The 23,469-nt window shown below is 39.7% G+C and overlaps 1 protein-coding gene and 2 pseudogenes across 1 annotated transcript; 1 reads left to right on the top strand and 2 right to left on the bottom strand.

Annotated features, from left to right (window-relative positions):
• Window positions 1–2,031: 2,031 nt before the first annotated feature.
• LOC146721792 (uncharacterized) lies at window positions 2,032–2,799 on the bottom strand. The gene has a single exon (XM_085486283.1). It carries the CDS (start codon window positions 2,797–2,799, stop codon window positions 2,032–2,034), a length of 768 nt encoding a protein of 255 aa, XP_085342409.1.
• A 3,331-nt stretch (window positions 2,800–6,130) lies between these two features.
• LOC146721791 (uncharacterized) lies at window positions 6,131–7,379 on the bottom strand (annotated as a pseudogene).
• A 15,045-nt stretch (window positions 7,380–22,424) lies between these two features.
• Window positions 22,425–23,153, top strand: LOC146721790 (small subunit ribosomal RNA; annotated as a pseudogene; the record flags this gene model as incomplete).
• Between the last annotated feature and the right edge of the window lie 316 nt (window positions 23,154–23,469).

Here is a 23,469-nt window from a genome sequence, read left to right as displayed (position 1 = left end):
TTACCATTCTTATCTTTTTCAAATTCCTTCTTCAAATCAGTTCCACACAGTTTACAAAACTTTTCATGGAAGTGCATTTATGTGTCATTTGTTCTCATCACAAGGCCACAATTTTGATTGAACTTTTTAATAACCCATTGTTATCTATTAACGAGTCAAACATTTTATTACTCCGTGAGGAGAGATTGTCTCATTCTAGTGGTTGCGCAACTTGATTCCTTTGCTCGTAGCGTTTCATAAAAGTACGCTTCGGAAGACGAATTGTTTGGATAGCCACAACAAGCAATTTATTTTCTTGTACGGTGCTAGTCTGAATTATCCAAATCAATCTCTCTTAAACGACTATTATTTTGTGCCCTAAGAGTCATATCGCCTGATTTTCTAGATCAAATTGTAATCATTTTCCTTATATGTATGCTTTTCAATGTGAAACTTCTGCACCTGGGGGCAATAAATATCATGACTTCCGTGGTAATATCTTATTACTAAATTTATATACTATCACTTTAACGTAGTTCACTTTAACTGGCACATTGGAATAATATATCATTACTTTATGTCGATGATATTTCTTATTGGTCTTTAATTTTTTACAGGTTTAAATTTTTGAGGACTCTTTTGAACATACTTACCTTTTCATTTTTATTTTTTTGGAGATAGGTGAGGGAGGACGAATGATGGTAAGAGAAGACGAGAAATAGGTGAAAGAGACTAAATTGGGGTGACAATTGTGGCTACTTGGTGAAAGTATGACGACAATGTTGAAGAGAGTGAATTAAATGAAATATGTGAAATACGAACGAATAGTTGTAGACTTCGAAATTAGGGTGAGAAATATAAAATATGTTATAGATGAACGAAATTTATTTAAATAGTCCGAAATAGGTTATATTTAATTAAACATATTTTGAAAGAATACTGAAACATGTTGTTATATTGTTGAGATGACTTAAATATGGTTAGAGAGAATGAAAATTGTGGACTAATACTAAAGAGGGTAAAAGAGTCCTAAGATTTGTAAAGATTACTAAAGATGTTAAAGATGTTGAGATAAGACGAACGATGGTGTGTATGACTAAATAGTGTGAAAGAGACAAACCTTTTGTATTTAATAAAGATTGTAAACATAATAGAAACATTTTAAAGATTTTTATTATTAATTAAAATAGGTACGCGATAATTAAAGAGTAAAAAGTACTAAATATTGTGAAAGATTGCGAACTATTTTTAAATATAGTGTAGAAATATTGTTAAATGATTACTAAAATTGTTAGAATTACAATATTTTGATGTATACAAATAGACTCCATATTTTTATATCTACTACGAGTTTATGTACGAATAGTATCCGAAATATATTTAAATCTGATGAAAGAGTACGAAAGAGGTTGAAATAGGACTAAAATGTCTTAAAATGGGTGACTAAGCCGTTCATAGTACAAGAGGGTTTTACGAGTCGAAAAAAGGGTCTTATTGAATTGTTTGTTGTCTTGGTCGTGATTTGGAAGAAAAAGGGTGTTGGAATTTTTCATGGAAGGTGTTAGTGAAGGTGAGAAGAGATTTATATATATACTATATCCTGATGACGTCAGCGACAGATAATAAGAAGAAGAGACTAATAGACTACTTACTTTCTTTTTCATGAAAAAACGTCACTTTTTGCCCGCTTGTACATCGCCAGACGGCCTTGACCGATTTTTGTTTTTCCTTGGCTCAATTACTCGTTGGCGAGGCCGCCTTTCAGTTATATTACTATCAATTCAAAATTTTATATTTTGTAGTAGTTCTAACCCCCCAAGAATGGACTTTGATGGTGCAGGATAAGGAGACTTGTAGTGTCTTTTAAGGTCTTTAGGGTATATATATATTAAAGAGAAAAGATTGCACATATACAGAATGAATACGTGATACTGTGTTAACACGAAAATTATGGGCGTAGCACGGACTCGCACCAAATACAAACTTTATCGACCTTGCCAGAAAATGGGTGTGCAGTTAGTTCCGATATTGAAAACGGGTGCGAGGGGCGCTTCAAGCAGTCCCGTAAAACGGTAACAGCCAAAACGCCGGCCTGGCCGCTCTTATCTTTCTCTCTGGTGTATATTGTGAAATATTATCCACCAATTGTCTAAGATCTGCATGTGACTCTTTAGTGATAGCTGGAATGTCAAGTAACTTTTGAATAAGATATTGTACTATTAATCTCTTATTTTCAAATCTTTGCTTTAATAAATTCCATGCTACCGCGTAATTATCATTACTAATTTCTAATGAGTCTATCACTTTGGCGGCTTCGCCTGTCAATGCAGATCTTAAATAATGTAATTTTTGCACATTGAGTAATACAACATTCGACGCGATAAGTGACTCGAACAAATCCCTGAAAGGTATCCACCTCTCATAATTTTCATCAAATTTTGGTAAATCAATATTAGGCAATTTTACCATTGGACGAACAATCAATGGATCGTTTTGCGCGATAGGCTGTATATTAAAATTAGTAGCCGAAGAAGTTGAGCCTTCAATCATCGATATTGTGCGAGCTTTAGACAATAATTCATGATATAAATCTTCAAACGTTATTCTTTCTGATTCTTGTATATCAGAATCATCAATATCTTCAATTTTATTTTGAATTGTATCGAATTCTATCCATAATTGTTCAGCCTTTTCTATTCGACTACGTATTTCGACTATCTTTTCCGGATTGTCGTTAAGCTTTGCCAAAAAAGTTTTAAAAGCCGTGAGTCTCGCTCGAACTCTACCGCGCTGTCTCACTAATAATGCTAGTTCTTCCATATTGACTCAATAATAATTAATATGCCTAAACTTATTAATAATTGATTTGAACGTTATTGTCAACTTACGTCGATAATTATCGATCACAATATGTTACTTATCTTATAAACAAACGCAGTCTTCGATTCTCGATGAGCATCCCCACGTTGTATTACTCCTATCGTCCTTGAATGGCTAATCCTTCATTCGTGTATGCATTGAAAATATTGTTCGTCTGGATGCTAAAGGAACTGCAGAATCCGTTGAAAAGATGCCCGTAGCGTTCCTGGGTGAACGAGAATCGTGCGTATTCCGTTGGCGAAGAACGGCTGTAGATCGCTTGAATGCGAAAGAGAGAGAACCGTGCGTAGTCCGTTGGAGAAGGACGGCAATAACTCGCTTGAGCGCGAGAGAGAGAACCGTGCGTAGTCCGTTGGAGAAGGCCGGCAATAGCTCGCTTGAGCGCGAGAGAGAGAACCGTGCGTAGTCCGTTGGAGAAGGACGGCAATAGCTCGCTTGAGCGCGAGAGAGAGAACCGTGCGTAGTCCGTTGGAGAAGGACGGCAATAACTCGCTTGAGCGCGAGAGAGAGAACCGTGCGTAGTCCGTTGGAGAAGGACGGCAATAGCTCGCTTGAGCGCGAGAAAGTAGAGAGCCGTGCGTTTCTCAATATAAATGAATTCGTTACCCGCACTCTCCTTAGCTGCGATGATCAAATGCTTGATCTCGATGTTTCCACAATGTCCACTCCTCTTGTAGTATTCCACACTCTTGGTGTGCCTCTACTATTATCCGGCTCGAAGGATCAATGTTGCGCCGATGATCTGTGGTGTGGCTTGTGATGTGGTATGCAGGTCGAGAGAACTACGTCTGTCTGGATACTATTGCACTGAATATAATTTATTGGGAGAAATTAATACAGAGAAAACGTATGGCTTCCTTGCTGTCGCCGCCATATATAATAATGAACCTCCTTCTACCATTACTACTACTCGATGCGCCCAGATGGCGCCGCTAAAGCGCCGGTGTATTCCAAAACGGCGCCAACACCAAGACTGTATCCAATGTTCGCATTATAGATCCTTGCGTATCTTTTCCTAAAAAAACAATTAAATAACGTTAAAAAATAAAATAACAGTTAAACAATTAAATATGAAGAAAGCTATATACAAAATACTGACCTCTGTTTGTGCTTATTTCTTTTCATTAATAATAATCGTCTCTGAACAATTTTGCATACTGTTGCATACTGTAGCATACTGTAGCAACGTTATTTTCGCACTGTTGCATTTGTGGCGCAAAATAACTTTTTTCTATTTAAAACAAAAGAAAAATATTTGTTAAAAATTTGATATGTAAATTGATGGTACAAATTGTATAAATAATCTATAACGACTAAATTCATGAGTCGTTCCTTTTTTTATTTTAACATATGTACGGGCGGATTATAATCAACTGAAAAACAAAAAGAATATTAAAAACAAATACATGAAATATAAAATTAATACCCTTGTTACATACTGTGCTTTACGACAGGAGACTGCTTTTCTTCCACATTAAAAGTTTTGATTTTTTTAATCTGTTTCGATGAATATTTCTTTGAATATTTTTCTTTCTGAATATCATCTATATTAACGCAATATACGTTTTAATTAATTTGTAAGTAATCAAAATATTAATTGCAAATAACTTTTACCTTGAAAACTTTCTTCGGTCTGTGATAAATAATCACCGTATTCCAGCGGTTGTGATTCGTTTATATCAAAGGGTGATGAAACATATGTTTTTAAAACAAGCATATCTGAAATTAAATTTTTATTTGATCGCTGGATAATCGACACTTAATTCTAGTAGATCCTCTTGGTCTTGTTCAAATTGTGTATGTGTATCTAGTGTATCTAGAAAAAGATTATAAAAATATTTATATTACTATGAAATATTTATACAACAAATAGGACCAAGATATAATAGAAAAATTCAAATTCGGTGGCTTTCACCTGTCCAATTCCTCAACAGTAATTGGCACTCTGACAAATTCTGAACAAACATATGTTTTTAAAACAAGCATATCTGAAATTAAATTTTTTATTTGATCGTTGGATAATCGACACTTAATTCTAGTAGATCCTCTTGGTCTTGTTCAAATTGTGTATGTGTATCTAGTGTATCTAGAAAAAGATTATAAAAACATTTATATTACTATAAAATTATATTTTCCGACATATAATTTAGCAGTGAGAAAAGTTCATAATATATTTAAATGTAAATATATACAAAATATTTGAATACTTATATAAATGTGGATATAGTATAAATATATATATTGTGTATGTATATGTACATATTAAAGTTCTATTTATAATTATATATAAAAAGAATTTACCTTTTTCTCTGATATCTACATCTGAATGAGAAGTTTTATAATTAGATGGAGGATTCGGAACAATGTTCTCTACTAATATTAAAAATTTACCAAATATTAAATTTAAAAAAAATATACATGTATAATAATAATGTATGAAAAAATTGCTTACTTTGTTTTAATGTCGATTTATCGTTAAAATCTTTTTCCAAACTTATCGGGATGCTCTTACATTTTTTTCTACAAAAAATATAGTATAATTAGTATAATTAAAAACGTAAAGTTAAAAAGAATAAAGAATTAAAAAAAGTCTAATAATTTAATTAAAATGCAAAGTAACATATACCAGAAATGGAGTCAGTGTCAGCCGATTCTGTGTTATCAGTAAAACTATCATAAATTTTAGGTATCCTTGTTCTTTTTACAGGAAGAATATTTTCTTTATTTGAAGATCATTAATTTTTGCTTCATCCGATGACACCAATTCTGCTTCTTTTTCTTTTTGTTTTGCCTCTTCAAATAAATCTACAAAAATGATGAAGAACACAATAGAAAATAATTATAAATTATTAAAAAATTATTTAATCTATATATTGTTATTCTTACTATATGGTCCTAAAAGATATTTGTACGGGACTTTCTCCCACAAGCTTGGGGAGGTAACGACTTTTTCATTGTTTTGTTCGCATTCACACCATGTGATGGCCACACACATAATTGCTCGTTAATATCAATAATCCATGATTGTGGCATAACTGAGCACCAGTTATCAGCAATCGCTACATAAAACATCTATATAAAAAAAGAAAATTTTAAATTACAATAGTATAACAAATTATAAGAACAAATTCTTATGTTGCCATTAATTTATATACCTGATAAATCGGAATGAAGAAGCGGAAAAACACAAAATTGGTCCCTTCCATATGGAAGCACTACAGCTTTTCTAATAATTTCGTTCACAGAAAAACATTTTAGTTCAGTAAAATCGTTAGTTACTACAAATACATTCATGTTTTGCGAATTGCATGGATAAAATTCGAGAGAAGAATAATTTATAAATTCTTTACCAATTATAACAGGATTCCCATTTCGTAGTCCTATGTAATTTATCATCAAAACTTTATTATTTTTAAAAAGCAATAACGATTTGCTTGTGAAGAACATGATAATTTAAAATAACGGAATTTTAATGACTCATAAGAATGAGAACATTCAAATGGAACATCTTTTTTGTTTTGTGAAATAAAAATTGGAAATTTCATTATATTTTCATTTTGCTTATATTTATTCGCTGTATTCTTTTCAATAATTCTACGATGTATTTGTGGCAATGGTTTTTCATACTTTCGCAACAATTTTTTTAAACTATGCAAATAATTTTCAAAAGGAAAAGTACTAAAACTATCCAACAGCCCAAATTGCTTTGAATCATCACTTAAGTGTATTAAATTATGTACCGTATAAATCATGTTATCTTTACCATATAAAATTTCATAATTTTGAATAAAATAAAGTAAAAGTTCTTTTGCATATTGATTATTTTTTAAATAATCTTGGGGATGACATAATATTCGAATTGCACAGTGAAATGAAGTAAAATGTTTTAAATATTTGGATGGAAAATATTTATACAACAAAATAGGACCAAGATATAATAGAAAAATTCGAAATTCGGTGGCTTTCCACCTGTCCAATTCCTCAACAGTAATTGGCACTCTGACAAATTCTGAACAAACATATGTTTTTAAAACAAGCATATCTGAAATTAAATTTTTTATTTGATCGCTGGATAATCGACACTTAATTCTAGTAGATCCTCTTAACCATAAAATAAGCAATTTTTTCATTTGACCGAGACATACTAAATGCATATAATCAAGGGGAAAAATTGTAACCATTGGCAACGGAATTTTTTCAAAAAGATATTCCAGTATGATGTTCTGGGTTTTCTCGAAGAGTGAACGATTCATCTGTTCGCAAAGAACAATTTTGATCAAGAAAAAGCATTCGATGATTTACATAATCTCCTTCTACAATACATTTACTACATCCAAAATAACCATTATAGCCTTTTGTACAAGTTACAAATGATCGTGCAGGACTATCGCATATAATTGCTCTAATTTTAACGTGATATACATTGTTTTTATATGTAAAACCAATTGTACTTAATTGCTTCAATTCTCTGACAAAGTGTTGTAAAAAACTATTAAATGTAGTTGGCTTCTTATAGCCATGATATGCGCCGACAAAAAAAGGTTTAGAATTTTCAGAAAAGATTTGAACTAAGATAGGCCATAGCTGACTTTTGGAACTTTTGGAAATGGGAAGACCATCGATATTAATATTAATGTAAATAACATTATTTCTAATTGACATATTAAATTGATTTAATTGATCAATTATTCCTTTTTCCAAGCCATAATGATAATAATATCCGCCCGATCTTGTGTAAAGTATTGTAGAACGAGAGGTAATCATTAACGTCCTACCATTGTTAGGAAGATTATCACGACCTTCGCTTTTTAATATATTAAGTAAAGAAGTTAAACTTTTTTGTCCAATTTTATGTTCATTAGTCCAAAAGATTAATTTTTCACGGAGTGAAATTTGATTAGATAATAAATGTTCTCTTTTATCTTCTGTTTCTCTTTCAGAAGTAGAAAATGTAGTAGAATTATGTACTAAATTTGATTGATCGATTGCTACATTGGTAACCGCATTTTCAGACAACTTATCACAAATGTTATTGTCAAAAACAAATAGAATCCATGATTAGAAATGTTTTGAAAAGGTAAAGAATTGCCAGCATTCTGATTAAAATTTCTGGAAGAATCATTTGCTTCTTGATCAAAATTATTAACCATTTCTGGAACGAAATTTTCAGAATTCTGTTTTATTCGACGATATCTCTGACTACGTGATAATTCACGGAATCTCTTTTTTGGCATTTTCTGGTGTTGTTGAGTCTATTATATCAATAAATCAGTTTCTTAGAACAATAATTTTTATATATTTTATAAGTAACACATAGACAAGCACGCAGACAAGAAAGATACAACCGGCCAATAAACAATGTGAACTATCTGATTCCGTCCGATAAGAAAATACCAACAATATAGTAGGCTCAAACAAAAAAAATAGTTTCATGCGTATTTCAAAAATTTACAAATTAAAATGTTATATAGATACACATGAAATATTAATAAACATTTACATAAAAATAAAAATATATTATAAAGTCAATTTATCACGGCAAACAAATCACAAAATATAAAAATCAAAATTTTAAAAGATTACATATAAAGGTTCATCGTCATTGTAAAGTACGCGCTTGCATTTTACAATGCCGAACTTCATGCAATTCATATTTTTGTATAAATATTTCGATAATTGTAACAATCATGCAAGTAGGCAAAAATATTAAAATGCACGATGCACTTAAGACTGAATAAGCTTCAATACTTACACAAAACGTGTAGTCAAACTAAACTTTATATATAGTTTTATGTAAACTATACTTACATATAAACAATTTAACATTTTTATACATTCTTTTTAATTAAAATAATGTGAAAAAAAACAAGAAAAGTTATAAGATTCTAAAGTATAACAAATATTATAAAAAGAACAAGAAAAAAGTTAGTAAAAGTAAAGCGTTGTATAAACAAGGCGTAATCTAAATAAGTTTCTATTAATATTAAGTTAATACAAACTTTATTATAATTAAGTGTGTTTGAATCGAGCAACATTTTGTAAGTGTTGTGTGTTCTTTTACTTTAATTTTGTTTAGTGTATATATATACCAGTAAACACAATCTAACAGTGACATATAATATCAATGTTATAATTTTTCACTCAAGAATATAATTAAATGTAACATGTGCCTTCTATATGTAACAGTTTCATTGTTAAGTCAGAAATTGTTTTGCTGTTTCATTATTTTTTACTGGGATATATATTATTACAAAATAATTTAGTTTTATTTAATAATACATATAGTAAAGAAATTACCTTAAAATATAACTGTTGTTTCGTACCAGCAGAATAAAAGTTCGCAAATGTAAGCGTGTAGATGGTAAGGTCTTTTCCTTTGCTTACGACCAAAGTATATAAATATATATAAAAGGGGACCAATGCGAGCATAGATGGTAAAAGTACACCTGTAATATAAAAATAATTTCTATATTATTAATTTTGTTTTGTTTGTATTGAGAAAAATATTTCAGCTATTATGTTTAAAAACATTAATAAAAATATATAATTGTGCATGAAAGAATCAAAATTTACAAATTGAAAAATGTTAGATAAACAATAATTATAATGTCATAAAAATAAAAATTTTATGTTAAGTCAATTTGTTTAAGAGATTGTAGAATCAAAAATCGAAATTATAAAAGAGATTTAACATAAAATTTGGCATTATAAAACGCAATAAAGTACAGCATGTGCTTCTGCACATTTTGCAATGTCGAACTTTATGTAATTTTTAAAAATTTTGTAATCTATAGCAAAGTAATATAGCTTTCATATAGTTGAGTTTTAAAATATTTATGCGTCCATCTATACCAATTAATTAATTATATTATATACATTGATTATTTCTTTATGAACATAACACCTCTTTGATGTACAAACTTTACTAAAATGAGCCAATGTAAGCGCAAAAACATATATTAAATGTACAGAATTATTTTTAATAAATTATTATTTAATAATTATTAAGGTTTCCATAACGAATTTGTTGTAGTGTTTATAAATTAATAAAATAGAATATAATTACTACATTAAGTTAGAATATAATCACAAATTAAAAAATTTCTTTAAAGCAACATGTTTATCTTTATAATCATAAACATTAAAAAAAATTATAGAATTTAAACAATATTTTATGTTTATAATAAAATACTTACCATTCAAGACTATTAATTGTTTCCTTCTTCGTGTATTACGAATGTAAACAGAATACTTCTTTTGATATTTATATAGACCATACATGTTAAATTATCACTAAAGCGATATATCATTAGTAGTTTCAAATATAACCTTTATTAATGCAATACACACAATTGCAAAACTATTACGCTATCTGAGATTTGGACACACATAATTAAAATATATATCATGTACTGGCTATGTTTAATAGCATATAAAGCACTTCGTAAACGTTAATAAGATGCAAATTTGTGGAACAAGTCTTTGCGTGCGCGGGAAACGTTTCTTACTTTCCATTAAATACATAGAGATATAAGAATAAAGCGCGTGAGCGAGCTGAAACAGCGAGAACGGAATAGAGAGAGCGCTGCCATATAGAGTACACTTTCTTTATCAGTCCTTGTTCAGCGGCGCATGCGCCATAGGCCCGTTTCTGCCAACGTCGATTAAATTAAATCTGGTTAAATTATGTTTCTCTCTTTTTAAAAACTTATTTGAAAAGAGACAAAGACATAGTTTAACCGGAGGTTTAATTTAATCGACGTTGGTAGAAACAGGCTATAAAGCTAGAGTATGGCGCATGCGCCGCTGAACAAAAACTGACAGAGTATTCTACATATATGGCAGCGCTCTCTTTTCACTCCTTTTTCGCTGCCTCGTATGCAGGATTCACACTGCGTCCGATATCCGACATCCGACGACGTCTGATAGCCAATAAGAAAATTTAATTTCGCGGAGACTCTAAAAATCAAATTTTCTTATTGGCTATCAGACGTCATATATCGGATATCCGACACAGCGTGAATCCTGCATTACGTGCTAGCATATGACTCGCGCGCTCTATTCTTACATCTCTATGATTAAATAAGAAGAAATTAAGATGACAAATTCTGTAATAACAAATCCATCCTATACAGTTCAAGCGTAGACTTTACATACTAAGATGTACCTTGTGCGGTCTGAATCGTGTTGTGAAATGACAGACTAAAATCCGATCCATACTCAACCCATGTTTATTTTTTAAAAAATTATTTATAAAAAAATATATTAAGAAACAATTATGACTCCTGCACACAGGACGCGATAAAACTTGCCACGCGGAAAGAAGCGACGCGGTAGCCAATAAAAGTTGGATCGAGTTCAACTTTTGGTGCGGCAGAAATTTAATTAGCTGCCGCGTCGCTTCTTGACGCGCGGCAAGCTTTATCGCGTCCTGTGTGCACAGGAGCCATAATTATACAAAATTTATTATTAATTAAATATATTATTTTAATTATTAGTAATAAACTTATTATATTTTATTAGTAATAAATTAATATCAATAATAATATATATTAGCTGAAATAAATTATTAATTTATTTAAAATTATTTTATTATTAATAGTAAATTAATCATAAATATATGCCCACCAATAAATAAATACTTAATTTAAGAGTAATACTTAATAAAAGAGTGATTCAATCAAACATAAGTTAATGAGAAAATGGACTAATCGCTTTCAGAGTGATCAAATCTGCTTCAGCCAAAAACACCGTACATATATATATATATATATATATATATATAGTCCGCATCACCCACTTACGCGTTATGGAGGAGTCCCGATACTACATATATATATATATATATATATATATATATTATATATGTCAATAGGCTATTTTGGCGACATCAAAAAATCAAACATTTTATGGTATACATAAGAGTACATTGACTCCCTGACGTATACATTACTTATAATTTCATGATAAAATGCACTGGTACAAATGTATATGCAATTAAGTATAGATCGGTTAGTACAGCGACAGTACCAAGTTATGTATAATACATTATATATTTCGGCTATTTTAACGACATCATATTTTCCATAAAACGGTTATTATGACGCCACTCCAAAAATAAATAAAAATATAATAGCTATATCATTCATAGAATATACAAGCAATCAAGATATACAGGGTGAACCATTTAACCAATCCACGCAATGATAAAGGATAAAGGATTGATTAAAATGGTCCACCTTGTATATAGGAGAAGATGCAAATGTGGCCCGTGCTGATATATTGATAGTAAGTATTTGTAGTTTATGTATTAAATATAAAAAGTTCAAATCTAAAAAGTTCATAAAAAAAAATAAATCATAACCTTGAAAATATTACTTTTCGCACTTTTTCTTATACCAATATATAAAATCTTTTGAGGTTCGGTTAATTTTTTTATAAACTCTTTAGACTCGACCGTTTTCATATTTGTTACATAAACTAGCCTTAAGCTTTAGTTTAAACTGTCGAAAAAATTTGTATCAATCCCAATTAAAAGTTATATCTTATTGAAACGTGTAATAAATGCCCTTTTTCGAATTTTCAAATTAAGATATCTTAAAAACCTGACATGCCACAGTTACATCTTGATTCGAAAAATATTAGTGGTATATGTCAAAATGGAAAGTATCACTTGTTAGGCGATAGTGCTTACCCAATAAGGGAATATCTTTTAACACCTTATAAAGATTATGGAAATCTTATTCGATCACAAAGAATATATAACAAAAAGCTTTGTGGAACTAGAGTGCTTATCGAAAATGCATTTGGCTTGTTAAAATCGCGATTTCGTCAGTTAATAGAATTACAATTTCACGATGTCAAAAAAATGTCAAAACGTTATAAGAAACGCGATGTCATTGCGTTAAAACGTTTCCAGCCATGAGCCCCCACAAGACCCGAGTCGTCAACGTTCGGAGCTGGGCGAACGTTAACCCAGCCCCCGCAACTCAGACTCGCTTTCGCGAGCTCCAGACACACCTTGCCACGAAATAGTAATGGCGGTAAAACGAACATTATTTCGTGGTACTCCTGTGCGCTCCCGCACAGCGGCTGCCAGATCATTACATGACCGGTACTTTTCCACCTTACGCTCGTGGGACATCTCCAACGCGGTTTTGCTAGACACTACCTGCGCGTCTACGACCACTGCCTCACCACCCTTAACGATGGTCAGTCGGGGTCGGGCCGCCTCCGGCCGGCAGACGTCGAATACGCTTGTTCCGCATTGACGCGCCATCCCTTCTGCTGTAAATAGCCACCAACTTGACGGCATAGGTCGTCATGCCGCAGGATTTTCCCTCCGTGCGTTCTGAAGCAGCGTTGCACGCAGTGAGCCGGCGTCTCGGTTTCGGGACAACCGGCACGACAGCGATTATCGCGCCCATCACGACCTCGGAAGCATCTCGCTCTAGACGGTATGCAGTTAGCTCGTATGTGGTTATAGTGCACGTAGTCGGCACCTGGGATGGCATCGGCGCCAGCCGATACCCAGTAGGAGCTCAGGTTGGAGGCCGCAACCTCTCTGAGTCCACTCCCATCGCACGACTCGCGCAACCAGGCCGCACATTGCTGTCTGAGCTCAGCGGTCGTAGTCACTCTGTGACTCCGCACTCGCATCTGGTTTTCACACCAGACAAGCTGCCTTGCCACATACGTGGTTTCGGCAGCCGCGCATGCTTGCTGCGGGTAGAGTACTCCGACACAACCGCTGCAGTCGGTTATGTTTCAGAATTGGGATCAAAGTTCTCAATAGAGGCATTCAAAGCCCGCCACTCTGTATCGGCGCATGCAGGTATCCAGCAGGAACATCATGGGGAAAACGCAGCCATCGTCGCACCGCGGTGCGTACGATGATATTCTTACCCTTGAGGGTTTTGGCCGAGACCGTACCCACTGTCCATCGGTGATAATACCGTGGAAGGAGACAGTCACGCAACAACCTCAGCCGCTGTTGCGGCTTAAGAGGTGCCCTCGTGAGTTGCTCGATGGCCTGAGCTAAGTGTGGATCGCTTGCGAGTTCCCTAGCACCTGTGTATTCGCAGCCCAGATACGTCCAGACATCGACCAGGGATCTTTGCGGTATCATCGCTCCCCCCATGGTGAAATAAGGTGTGGTGTCGACTTTTACCTTCTTGTCTCTGCCAGACGCCACCATGGACAGCACTCCGGTTTTCTCTTTCTCGCGTTGATCTCGAGCACATTTCGCATAAAGGCGTCATGAAGCCGTGTCAAGTTCTCCTGCAGACCATCTCTGGTAGAGACCAGGAGCACAATGTCGTCTGCGTAGCCCAGCGCATTGATAAGCCGGCCACCCAACCGATAGCCAACGTCCTCCGAGAGAATTCCTAGTGCTCTATCTACGACCAGATTGAACAGCAGGGGCGACAACGGATCACCCTGTCTCACGCCACGGCCAATCATGATGGCCGACACTTCCTCAGCGCTGACCCCCTGCAACTCGGTCAGCGCATTCGAATAAACAGCCCTTACGTACTCTCTAAACTCCCGAGGGAACCCCAGCTCATCGAGAGTCGTATGAATAGCAGCGTGCGCAACCTTATCGAAAGCTTTCGACAGATCAACGCACGCCACATGCAGAGAACGACAACGCCTCCGGGCGTCCCAAAGCACGGATGAAAGGACTGTGACGTTCTCACATACCCCGTCCACCGGCCCCCCTTTGGCGCTTGTCGAAGATGTCGAGGGCTGCCTATCTCTTTGCCAATATCTTGTGGAAGTGTCTTGTTATAACGGATCTTATGCTGAGAGGACGGTACTCCGTCGGACCTGGCCGATCGGACATACCCCCCTTCTCAAGGAATACCGTTCTGGTTGTGGCGATTGACGAGGGGATCGTCTCTGCCAGGAGCAGCAGATTGAACAGAAGCGCACGAAGAATCGCAGGAACAGCGTTCCACATCCTCGGCGTAATCTGGTCCATCCAGGGCGCAGTGCCAGTCCTTACGGAAATCCTGTTTACCTCTGCAGGTGTTATAGGATCCCAGAGCAAGGTCTTATCCGCCACAGGAACTGGATCCGTGGCAGCGCCATCGCCGAGACCTTCGAGGTGAATCCCTCTCAAACTTGACGTACGGCCCCGGCCAGCACTCGCAGCCTGTGCCGCTTCCCCAAACGACTCACGCAAGTCCGTCATGTCTCCATCCGCACCGCTGGAGGCCTCCATAATGGGGCGCCAGCAGTTAAAGAATTCGACAGCAGACGGCCTCTCGCGCACCGAGTCGCCCTCGAGGATACGCGACAAACAGGACTTCTTGTTCTTCTTGTAGAGGGATTGCACAATTGCATACTCCCTCTTTCTCCTCTGCTCCTAGCTCTCTCGCTTGACTGGAGGACAGTGCTTCTTTGCCGAAACGCGTTGCGGAGGGCGCACTTGTAGCGGCCGAGGGAAGATCATGCCCAGCCATCTCTTGATAGCCAAGACGTCGACCCTCCCCGCCGTCAGAGCATCTCTTGCCGTGCCAGCAAGAGTATCAGCCTCGTAGCTACGGAACGCCGCACTCTGCTCTACGAGTGATTGTATCTTGTCCCGCAGCCTCTGAGAACTTTGTTCAGGGGAAGGCTGATGTGCGCTTTGATCGTCAGTACTAGCCTCAGTGGCCGCAGGAATAGTGTCGGCTCGTGTCATCACCACCGCACCATCCCTATCGCCCTCATCGATCACAATCGCGCGACGCGATTGGATCTCTTGGCAGAAGTCTCTAACCATCACTCGGTAAGGCTCCTGTTGCCGTTTACCCTTGATGGCTTCGAGACTCCTATTGGGGAACCTTGTCTCCAGATACTGGTTAATGAAAAACTCCCCGGCTAAGGTGCCTTCAGCCTCAGCGCGTGCCATGAGTCTAGTTTCCTCAACTGACCTATCTGGCCTTTACGCGGTCAACATTGATAGCACTGTTGGCTTGTAGTGGGTGAGCACGTACTTTGTGGACACCAAGACCACGCATGTTCCGGAACCTCGCCGAACACTGCTCACAGCTGACCATTTCCTCCTCTAGGCTGTCCACTTCAGCCTGGCTGGTCCTTATAGTGGTTTGCGACGGACCAGCTGCGACCCCGTCAGGGTCCTCCGCACCTTCTCGCGCTCTCACTCAAGCGAGCACTCGCACGCAGTCCCCCCGGGCCATCCGAGAACCCGGGACAGTATTCTCATTCAAATTTCTCTCCATAATTAACTGCGTGTAGGGGGGCAAACGGATTGACAACCGAGAGCCCCCCAAGAAACCCCGGTCTTTCTTAGCCCCACAACTCACCATGACCGTAGGCGCATGGGCCGAAGCCCTTAGGGGCGCACTTCGCTGTACACTCTCTTAGTCGACACCTACCGAGTTTAAACTTTCAAAGTAGGCCGTTTCCGGGAGCACCACAAGGAGGTGGAGGTACAACTTGGACGTGAGAGGCTGAAGGTCCTTACTAGAGGACTTCGTTGGCGCATCACGAACCAACCACGACTCTCTCTAAGTACCATCGCAGCGTGTTGCTTTGAGGACCGAGAGAGTCATAGTTACTCCCACACAATCTTTTTTGTATTTTTCTATTTCGATTGGATCCGGATCGTCACAGTTTTTAAGTATGAAATCTTCTTTGAGATCTTCAAACTTATATTCCTTGTCTACGTTATAAATTATAAGAGTAGGATTTATTTTCCTTGGCTCCTCTACTTTCAATTTCTTTGTTGTTAGGTTTATTCTTTTTACAAAGTCACCGTCTCTTTCATCCACTTCCACCACTACTCCTTTTCCTCTCATTTGCCTTATTGCCTTTATCCTCAGCCTTTTATTTGTACTTGTCAGTTCCTTTATAACCTCCTTCTTTATTTCACTATTCGTTCTCGCATCTTCGTCTTCTTTTATAGGTTTAATTAGTACTACTTTGTGCGTAGTATCTGACCTCCTTTCTTTTTCTTTTACAGCACCTGTAGCAGTCCTTGGAGTTCCTGCCGTAACATTGGCATAGGAAAGTCCTTTAGGCCTCAAGTCAGCAACAGCTTGGTAAGCAACTTTCCATTTTTCTTTTTCTAAAACTACATTATGTAGTCTATTTTCTAGTACTGCCCATTTGGACAATATGTATTTTATTGCAGATTTTGTTATTTTGTTGTTATCATTAAACATGAATGTCTCGAGCTGTTCCTTTGTCTCCATCATCTCCTCTACTTCATTTACTCCTGTGCTCTGTTCTAATCTTTCATATCCATCCTTCTCATTTTCAGAATCACTCAGCCTTGTGTTCCCTTCATGCGTCTCTTCAGTGTCTTTTTGGGTACTACCCGAAGGAGGTGGTGATCTACTTACAGATCCCCTTCGCGCAAACAGCAATTCTCTTTTTCTCTTTTTTTCGGCGTTCAGAGTTTCGGTTACTTTCGCGCCAGCATTAGTCGTTACCAAAGTATCAGCCAAGTTTCTGTGTTTTTGTTTGAGTTTTGTTCTTTCCATGTATATCCCACGAGTATGGCAGGAAAAAAAATGTCCACTCAGGCAGAGCCTCCATCACCTGGGTAAGGCGACTTATATACCACAGAGGTTGCGCCAGGTGCCTCTGGGGGATTGTTTGCGGTCGCGCAACTTAACTTCCCCGCGGCCATGCAGCCCCACACACGATGCCTCCCATCCTGGCTTGAAAGGGACCTCGGGGCCCCGGGTGCGTCATGCCCGTACTACTGTCGAATCGTCAGTAGCCTTCCTGGGGAAAGTAGATAGGAACAGATGTCCGTGGTTGATTTAACGTGCGGTACCTGCTCAGAGAGCTTAATCACACGACCCCCATGGGTGCGGAATTGGGATAAGCCCAATCAGCTCGTTCCAGCAGGCCAGGAACTACCAGTAGCGCCTCCGAGTTTGTAGGACTCTTCGGCAACCCACCGGTTGGGGCGAGCGCCTGTCCAACGCTCTACCAGCTGTGCAGGACTGGTGCCCGAGCAGATACGCTGCTCACCCGTCGAGGCCCGAGAGCCCCTAACCAGCATGCGGCTTCAACCACTACCCCCACGAGTCCGACCTCAATTGCCGGGACGAGGGACGAATCCCCCTGGGCAACCCGACTCCCGTGGTACCAGTCAAGATCACTGGTTGGATCTTCGTGGTCGTGGCCGAGACCACTCCCAGCTTTCGGAGGCCTACACCTCCCAGGCAGTGGTCGGCCTATGTTCCTCGGGAACATCGGCTTCTCTTATCCTCCTTTCAGCATCGCCCTCCTTCTCTGAAATACAATCTTCGCATACACACAAACACTTTCATACCTTTCCTTACATTCCAACATGCGACTCACATCCACACTGCCATTCTCTCGCACAATTACACCCCACTCACTCAGGTTCCTCACATCACCATACATTGGACACTCAACCAACACATGCTTTTAATTCTCTCTCTCCGCTCCGCATGCACAGCTCTCACTCTCAGACAGACCACGCTTATACAGGAATTCATTCAAACTTCCATGCCCTGTCAGGATATAGCCCAGGCTCAAGCTAGGCTCGAACTCTCGGCACTCACCCGCGAACCTTACATTCTTTATAAATTCATACGTCACTCTTCTTTCTCGCACTTATTCCATCTATTCTGCCACATCTCATACAGCACAGCCTTTCACTCACCAATTCCATACATCCTTCCACACCTCTCTCACGCAAGTCACTATCATTCACTACATCATACTCACTCATACTAATTCCCTTTCTCACCTTATACAACACTCCTCTTCTCACGCACTCCAGGTCCCACGGCAAGCCACCCATAAGGACTTGCATGGCCGCCGTGGAGACCGTTCTACATACATTCAGACACGCACTCAACACCACTCGCTGGCACCTATTTATGAGCTCCCTCGCATATTCAAATCTCATCACTCCATACCATACACTCGCTCCATACATCACACACGACATGAACAGACCTTTATACAACACAGTCACAGCTTTCTTTCGCAAACCCCACTCACTTCTCAACACGCGTCTTAATTTTCCCACCACATTCATACATTTCTTTCTCAGACACTCCAGATGCAACCTGTAGTTCATCCTTTTACTCACACAAACACCCAGATATTTCACGCTCCTCGCATACCTCACGCATCTAATCTATCATTCACTCGTACATTGGGAGGCCTCGTCCCAGCCATACTACCTTTCATCAACATCATCACAGTCTTGTTCTCAGACACACTCACACCTACTTTCACTCCCCATTCGTACACCATTCTCATCCACATAGTACCTTTCTCTCAACTCCGCTCGGCTCTGTCCTTCCACGACCAACAACAAGTCATCCGCGTACGCAACCACTTTACATTCACTCTCACGCAGCCGCCACAACAGTTCATCCATCATTAGGTTCCATATAAATGGATCACAGATGGAGCCCTGCGGGCAGCCACGCTTTACGTCTTTCCACACTGTGTCACACGCACCCATCATGCATACACGCCTGCCGCTAAAATAGCTCTTCCATAATTCAATTTCTTCACATTCAACCTCACGCAATTTCTCGATCACACATTCCCACTCTAGGTTATCAAACGCTCCTTTGAAGTCCACGAACACTCCTAACACATACTTTCTCTCCGACCCATTCACCCAGTCATGCACTCGATTCCATGCATCCTCGGTCGACCGATTCCTTACGAATCCGTACTGGGCGTCACACATTCTTCCACACATCGTTCGCTCGAGTCTTCCAACCATCATTCGCTCCAACACTTTCCCCAGCACGGACAGCAGTCAAATGGGCCTATAAGACCCAGGGTCCGACCTAGGTTTATCGGGGGACTTCAATAACACTACCACCCGCGCAGTCTTCCACGCCGGGGGGAAACACGCTGTATTCAGACATACATCATACATTCTTTTTATCCATACCGGGACAGCACGCCAAATCGCTCGCAACATCTCAGCACTCACACCATCCATACCAGGTGCCTTACCCACTTTCATCGATCTCACTGCCACATCCACTTCGCTCCATTCAAACTGCTTTTCTTCCTCCCTCACGTCTCCCTTGGCGTCTATCGCCACGTTCGTCCTTGCTGCCGGGAAGAATCTCTTCATTAGATCATCCGCGCTTTCTTTCCATGTACTCGTCACCCTATCACCCACTTTTATGCCACTTAATCTTACCCTATCACGCTTTCTCATGCACACCTTATATACATCGCTCCATGGATCCCTCTTCCCAGTCACGCACACAAATCGCTTCCAATTCTCCTCTTTCACTCTTCGCATTTCCTCCTTATACTTCCCGCAAAACATACTTATATTCATTCATTCTTTCTTCCACTCTGCTTCCATTTCTCTTTCTCGCACGCTGGTAGGCACGTCTGCTCCTTCCTACAGCCTTCTTCAGTTTCTCAAGCTCATCCGTCCACCACACAAGCTTCTTAGCATACACAGGTTTACACCTCTTCATCCATCGATCATTCGCACTATGGATCCATTTCATCATTCGCTCTACACAGCTCTGCGCATCCGCTTCGTCTATGGCGCTCGCTGCATCCTCTAACGCACTCTCTCGCATATCACACATATATCCTTCCCAGTCTACGTCCTTGCACACCCATCTACGCATGCCCTTATTCGTACCTACATTCTCTCTGTGTACCATCCGTATTAACAATACGTTATGGTCACTCACTCCCCAGTCGGGCTTTACTTTCCACTCATACCGGCACCCTCCATTCACGCCGTTCACGAAAGTGACATCGATGTCACTCTCCCCATTCGGCCCGCTGAACGAGTAAAACTCGCTTGGCTCATTCAACAACATTCATCCCGCTCGCAATCATCCATTCCTCAATCACTCTACCACGCGCTTCACTCTCTCTGCTGCCTCCACCCTTGCTATACCACAAGGGAGAGATGGCATTCGCATCCATACCTATCAGCAGACGCTTTCTCCCGGCCGTCTCACATACTCTGTCCATGTACGCCAAGTACGGCTCGATACACTTACCATACTGGCAATACATGGACACCACATACATTTCGCCAAAGTCCCCCTTCAACCACACACTCATTCCAAGCTTATTCGTACACTCTCTCACGCACATCACGTCTAACCTAGAGTCATTTAGCACCACTGCTGCTTTCACCGTCCCACTTTCGCACACAATCACATCCATACCTATGGGCAAGCCCACCACACGTCCATGCCTTTCATACGGTTCTTGCAGCAGTGCTACACTCACTCGACGTTCGCGCATCATCTCACCCAGATCACACATAACCGCATACGCTCTCTGGCAGTTATACTGCACCACATTCACGCACCATTCATTCGTCATTTATTCTCGCTTTCTCTCTCTCTAACGCTCTCACGTATTCCGGACACACTTCGGACAGAACCGAGTGATCACATTTGCTCCCTTTCAGCTTACAGTTTCTACACACACTTTCCTTTTTACAATCTCTCATCATGTGTCCTACACATCCACATTTTTGGCACAGTCTTTCCTTTTCGGTGCATTGCCGCATCATGTGCCCAAATGCGAAGCACTTGTGGCACCTCAGCACACTGAAAAACTCTTTCACCCTAAAGGCCTTCCAATGCACAAACACTCGTCCGTCACTACAGAGCACATTTCTTATTGCACTCGTAACTTCTAATATCACATTTCCGCAGGTTGCATCTTTCTTCGCATTCCTACTCACAACACGCACACGTTCCATAAATACTCTCTCATCCACTCGCCCTTTCAAGCTCCTCTCATACATTTCTCTCATTAACACTTCACTCGCCATATCATTCGGCACATCGTACAAGATGATCTTTGGGCCTATCTTGCGAGGCAGCTCAACCTTTAGGCCAGCATTCTTAAACTGACCACACTCTCTTATTCTTTTCAACTCACTCTCGCTCATCGTCTCAATCGCTACACCTCCATTCCTCACTTTCCTCACCGCTTTCACACGCACATTCAGTGACTTGCTCACATGCTTCATCATTCTCTCCTTTACTTCCTCACTTGTCACACTCGCACTTGCATCATCCGCTCTCACTATTACCGCATAACTCTTCTCTTTCGTTTTCACTCGTTTTCACATTCACTTCCTGTACCTTTTCAATCACGCTCTTTTCAACATTTTTCGCACTCACGCTCGCATAGCTCATTCCACTTCCGCCGTAGGCTAAATCCCGACTCGCTCGACGCATACACTCATCCAGTTTCCCCTGTATTCTCTCATTTTTACACAACATTTTTATCATCTGTTCCTCATATTCTCCCACAATATCCAGTATTTTCTCACTCGCACTCTTTGAAATTTTGTTCGTCTCCGTAAACAGGAATTTACGGAGTCTCGCACCAATTACTCTCATACACGCTATCTCACTCACTTTCGCAACGCTCTCATTCTCTCCCTCATTCATTAATCAAGAACGAAAGTTAGAGGTTCGAAGGCGATCAGATACCGCCCTAGTTCTAACCATAAACGATGCCAGCTAGCGATCCGCCGAAGTTCCTCCGATGACTCGGGCGGGCAGCTTCCGGGAAACCAAAGCTTTTGGGTTCCGGGGGAAGTATGGTTGCAAAGCTGAAACTTAAAGGAATTGACGGAAGGGCACCACCAGGAGTGGAGCCTGCGGCTTAATTTGACTCAACACGGGAAACCTCACCAGGCCCAGACACCGGAAGGATTGACAGATTGATAGCTCTTTCTTGATTCGGTGGGTGGTGGTGCATGGCCGTTCTTAGTTGGTGGAGCGATTTGTCTGGTTAATTCCGATAACGAACGAGACTCTAGCCTGCTAAATAGGCGTATCTTATGGTATCGCGAAGGCCCCCGGCTTCGGCTGGCGGGTTTTTACTACCAACGTACAAACAAATCTTCTTAGAGGGACAGGCGGCTTCTAGCCGCACGAGATTGAGCAATAACAGGTCTGTGATGCCCTTAGATGTTCTGGGCCGCACGCGCGCTACACTGAAGGAATCAGCGTGTGTTCCCTGGCCGAAAGGCCCGGGTAACCCGCTGAACCTCCTTCGTGCTAGGGATTGGGGCTTGCAATTGTTCCCCATGAACGAGGAATTCCCAGTAAGCGCGAGTCATAAGCTCGCGTTGATTACGTCCCTGCCCTTTGTACACACCGCCCGTCGCTACTACCGATTGAATGATTTAGTGAGGTCTTCGGACTGGTGCGCGGCAATGTCTCGGCATTGCCGATGTTGCCGGGAAGATGACCAAACTTGATCATTTAGAGGAAGTAAAAGTCGTAACAAGGTTTCCGTAGGTGAACCTGCGGAAGGATCATTAACGTTCCGGAGGTCCTGCTCTGCGTCGAGAGTCCTCTCTTTTGGGAGAGACGCGCGCTCGCAGCAGTCGGCGACTGAATGGACGCGCTGAAAAGGCGCTCTCAGAGAAAAAGAAAATAACGGATTTGACGGAATTTGTTGGTTGTGTTTTGATATAACGACGGACGCCGTCGCGCCTCTCTGACCGAAAGTAGTCGGCAAGCAGAGCAGCGCGCCCGGCGGTGTTCGACGACGATTCGGAGCGAGACGCTTCGCGATCACGCTCGTGTGTGTGCCATTCTCCGGCCACACACACACAGAGCGTCGATT

Source organism: Nylanderia fulva, unplaced genomic scaffold (genome assembly GCF_048542155.1).
Source record: "Nylanderia fulva isolate GAGA-0341 unplaced genomic scaffold, ASM4854215v1 Scaffold410, whole genome shotgun sequence".
NCBI lineage: Eukaryota > Metazoa > Arthropoda > Insecta > Hymenoptera > Formicidae > Nylanderia > Nylanderia fulva.
The sequence above is the reverse complement of the archived record's forward strand: the minus strand, read 5'-3'. Positions and strand labels throughout refer to the sequence as shown.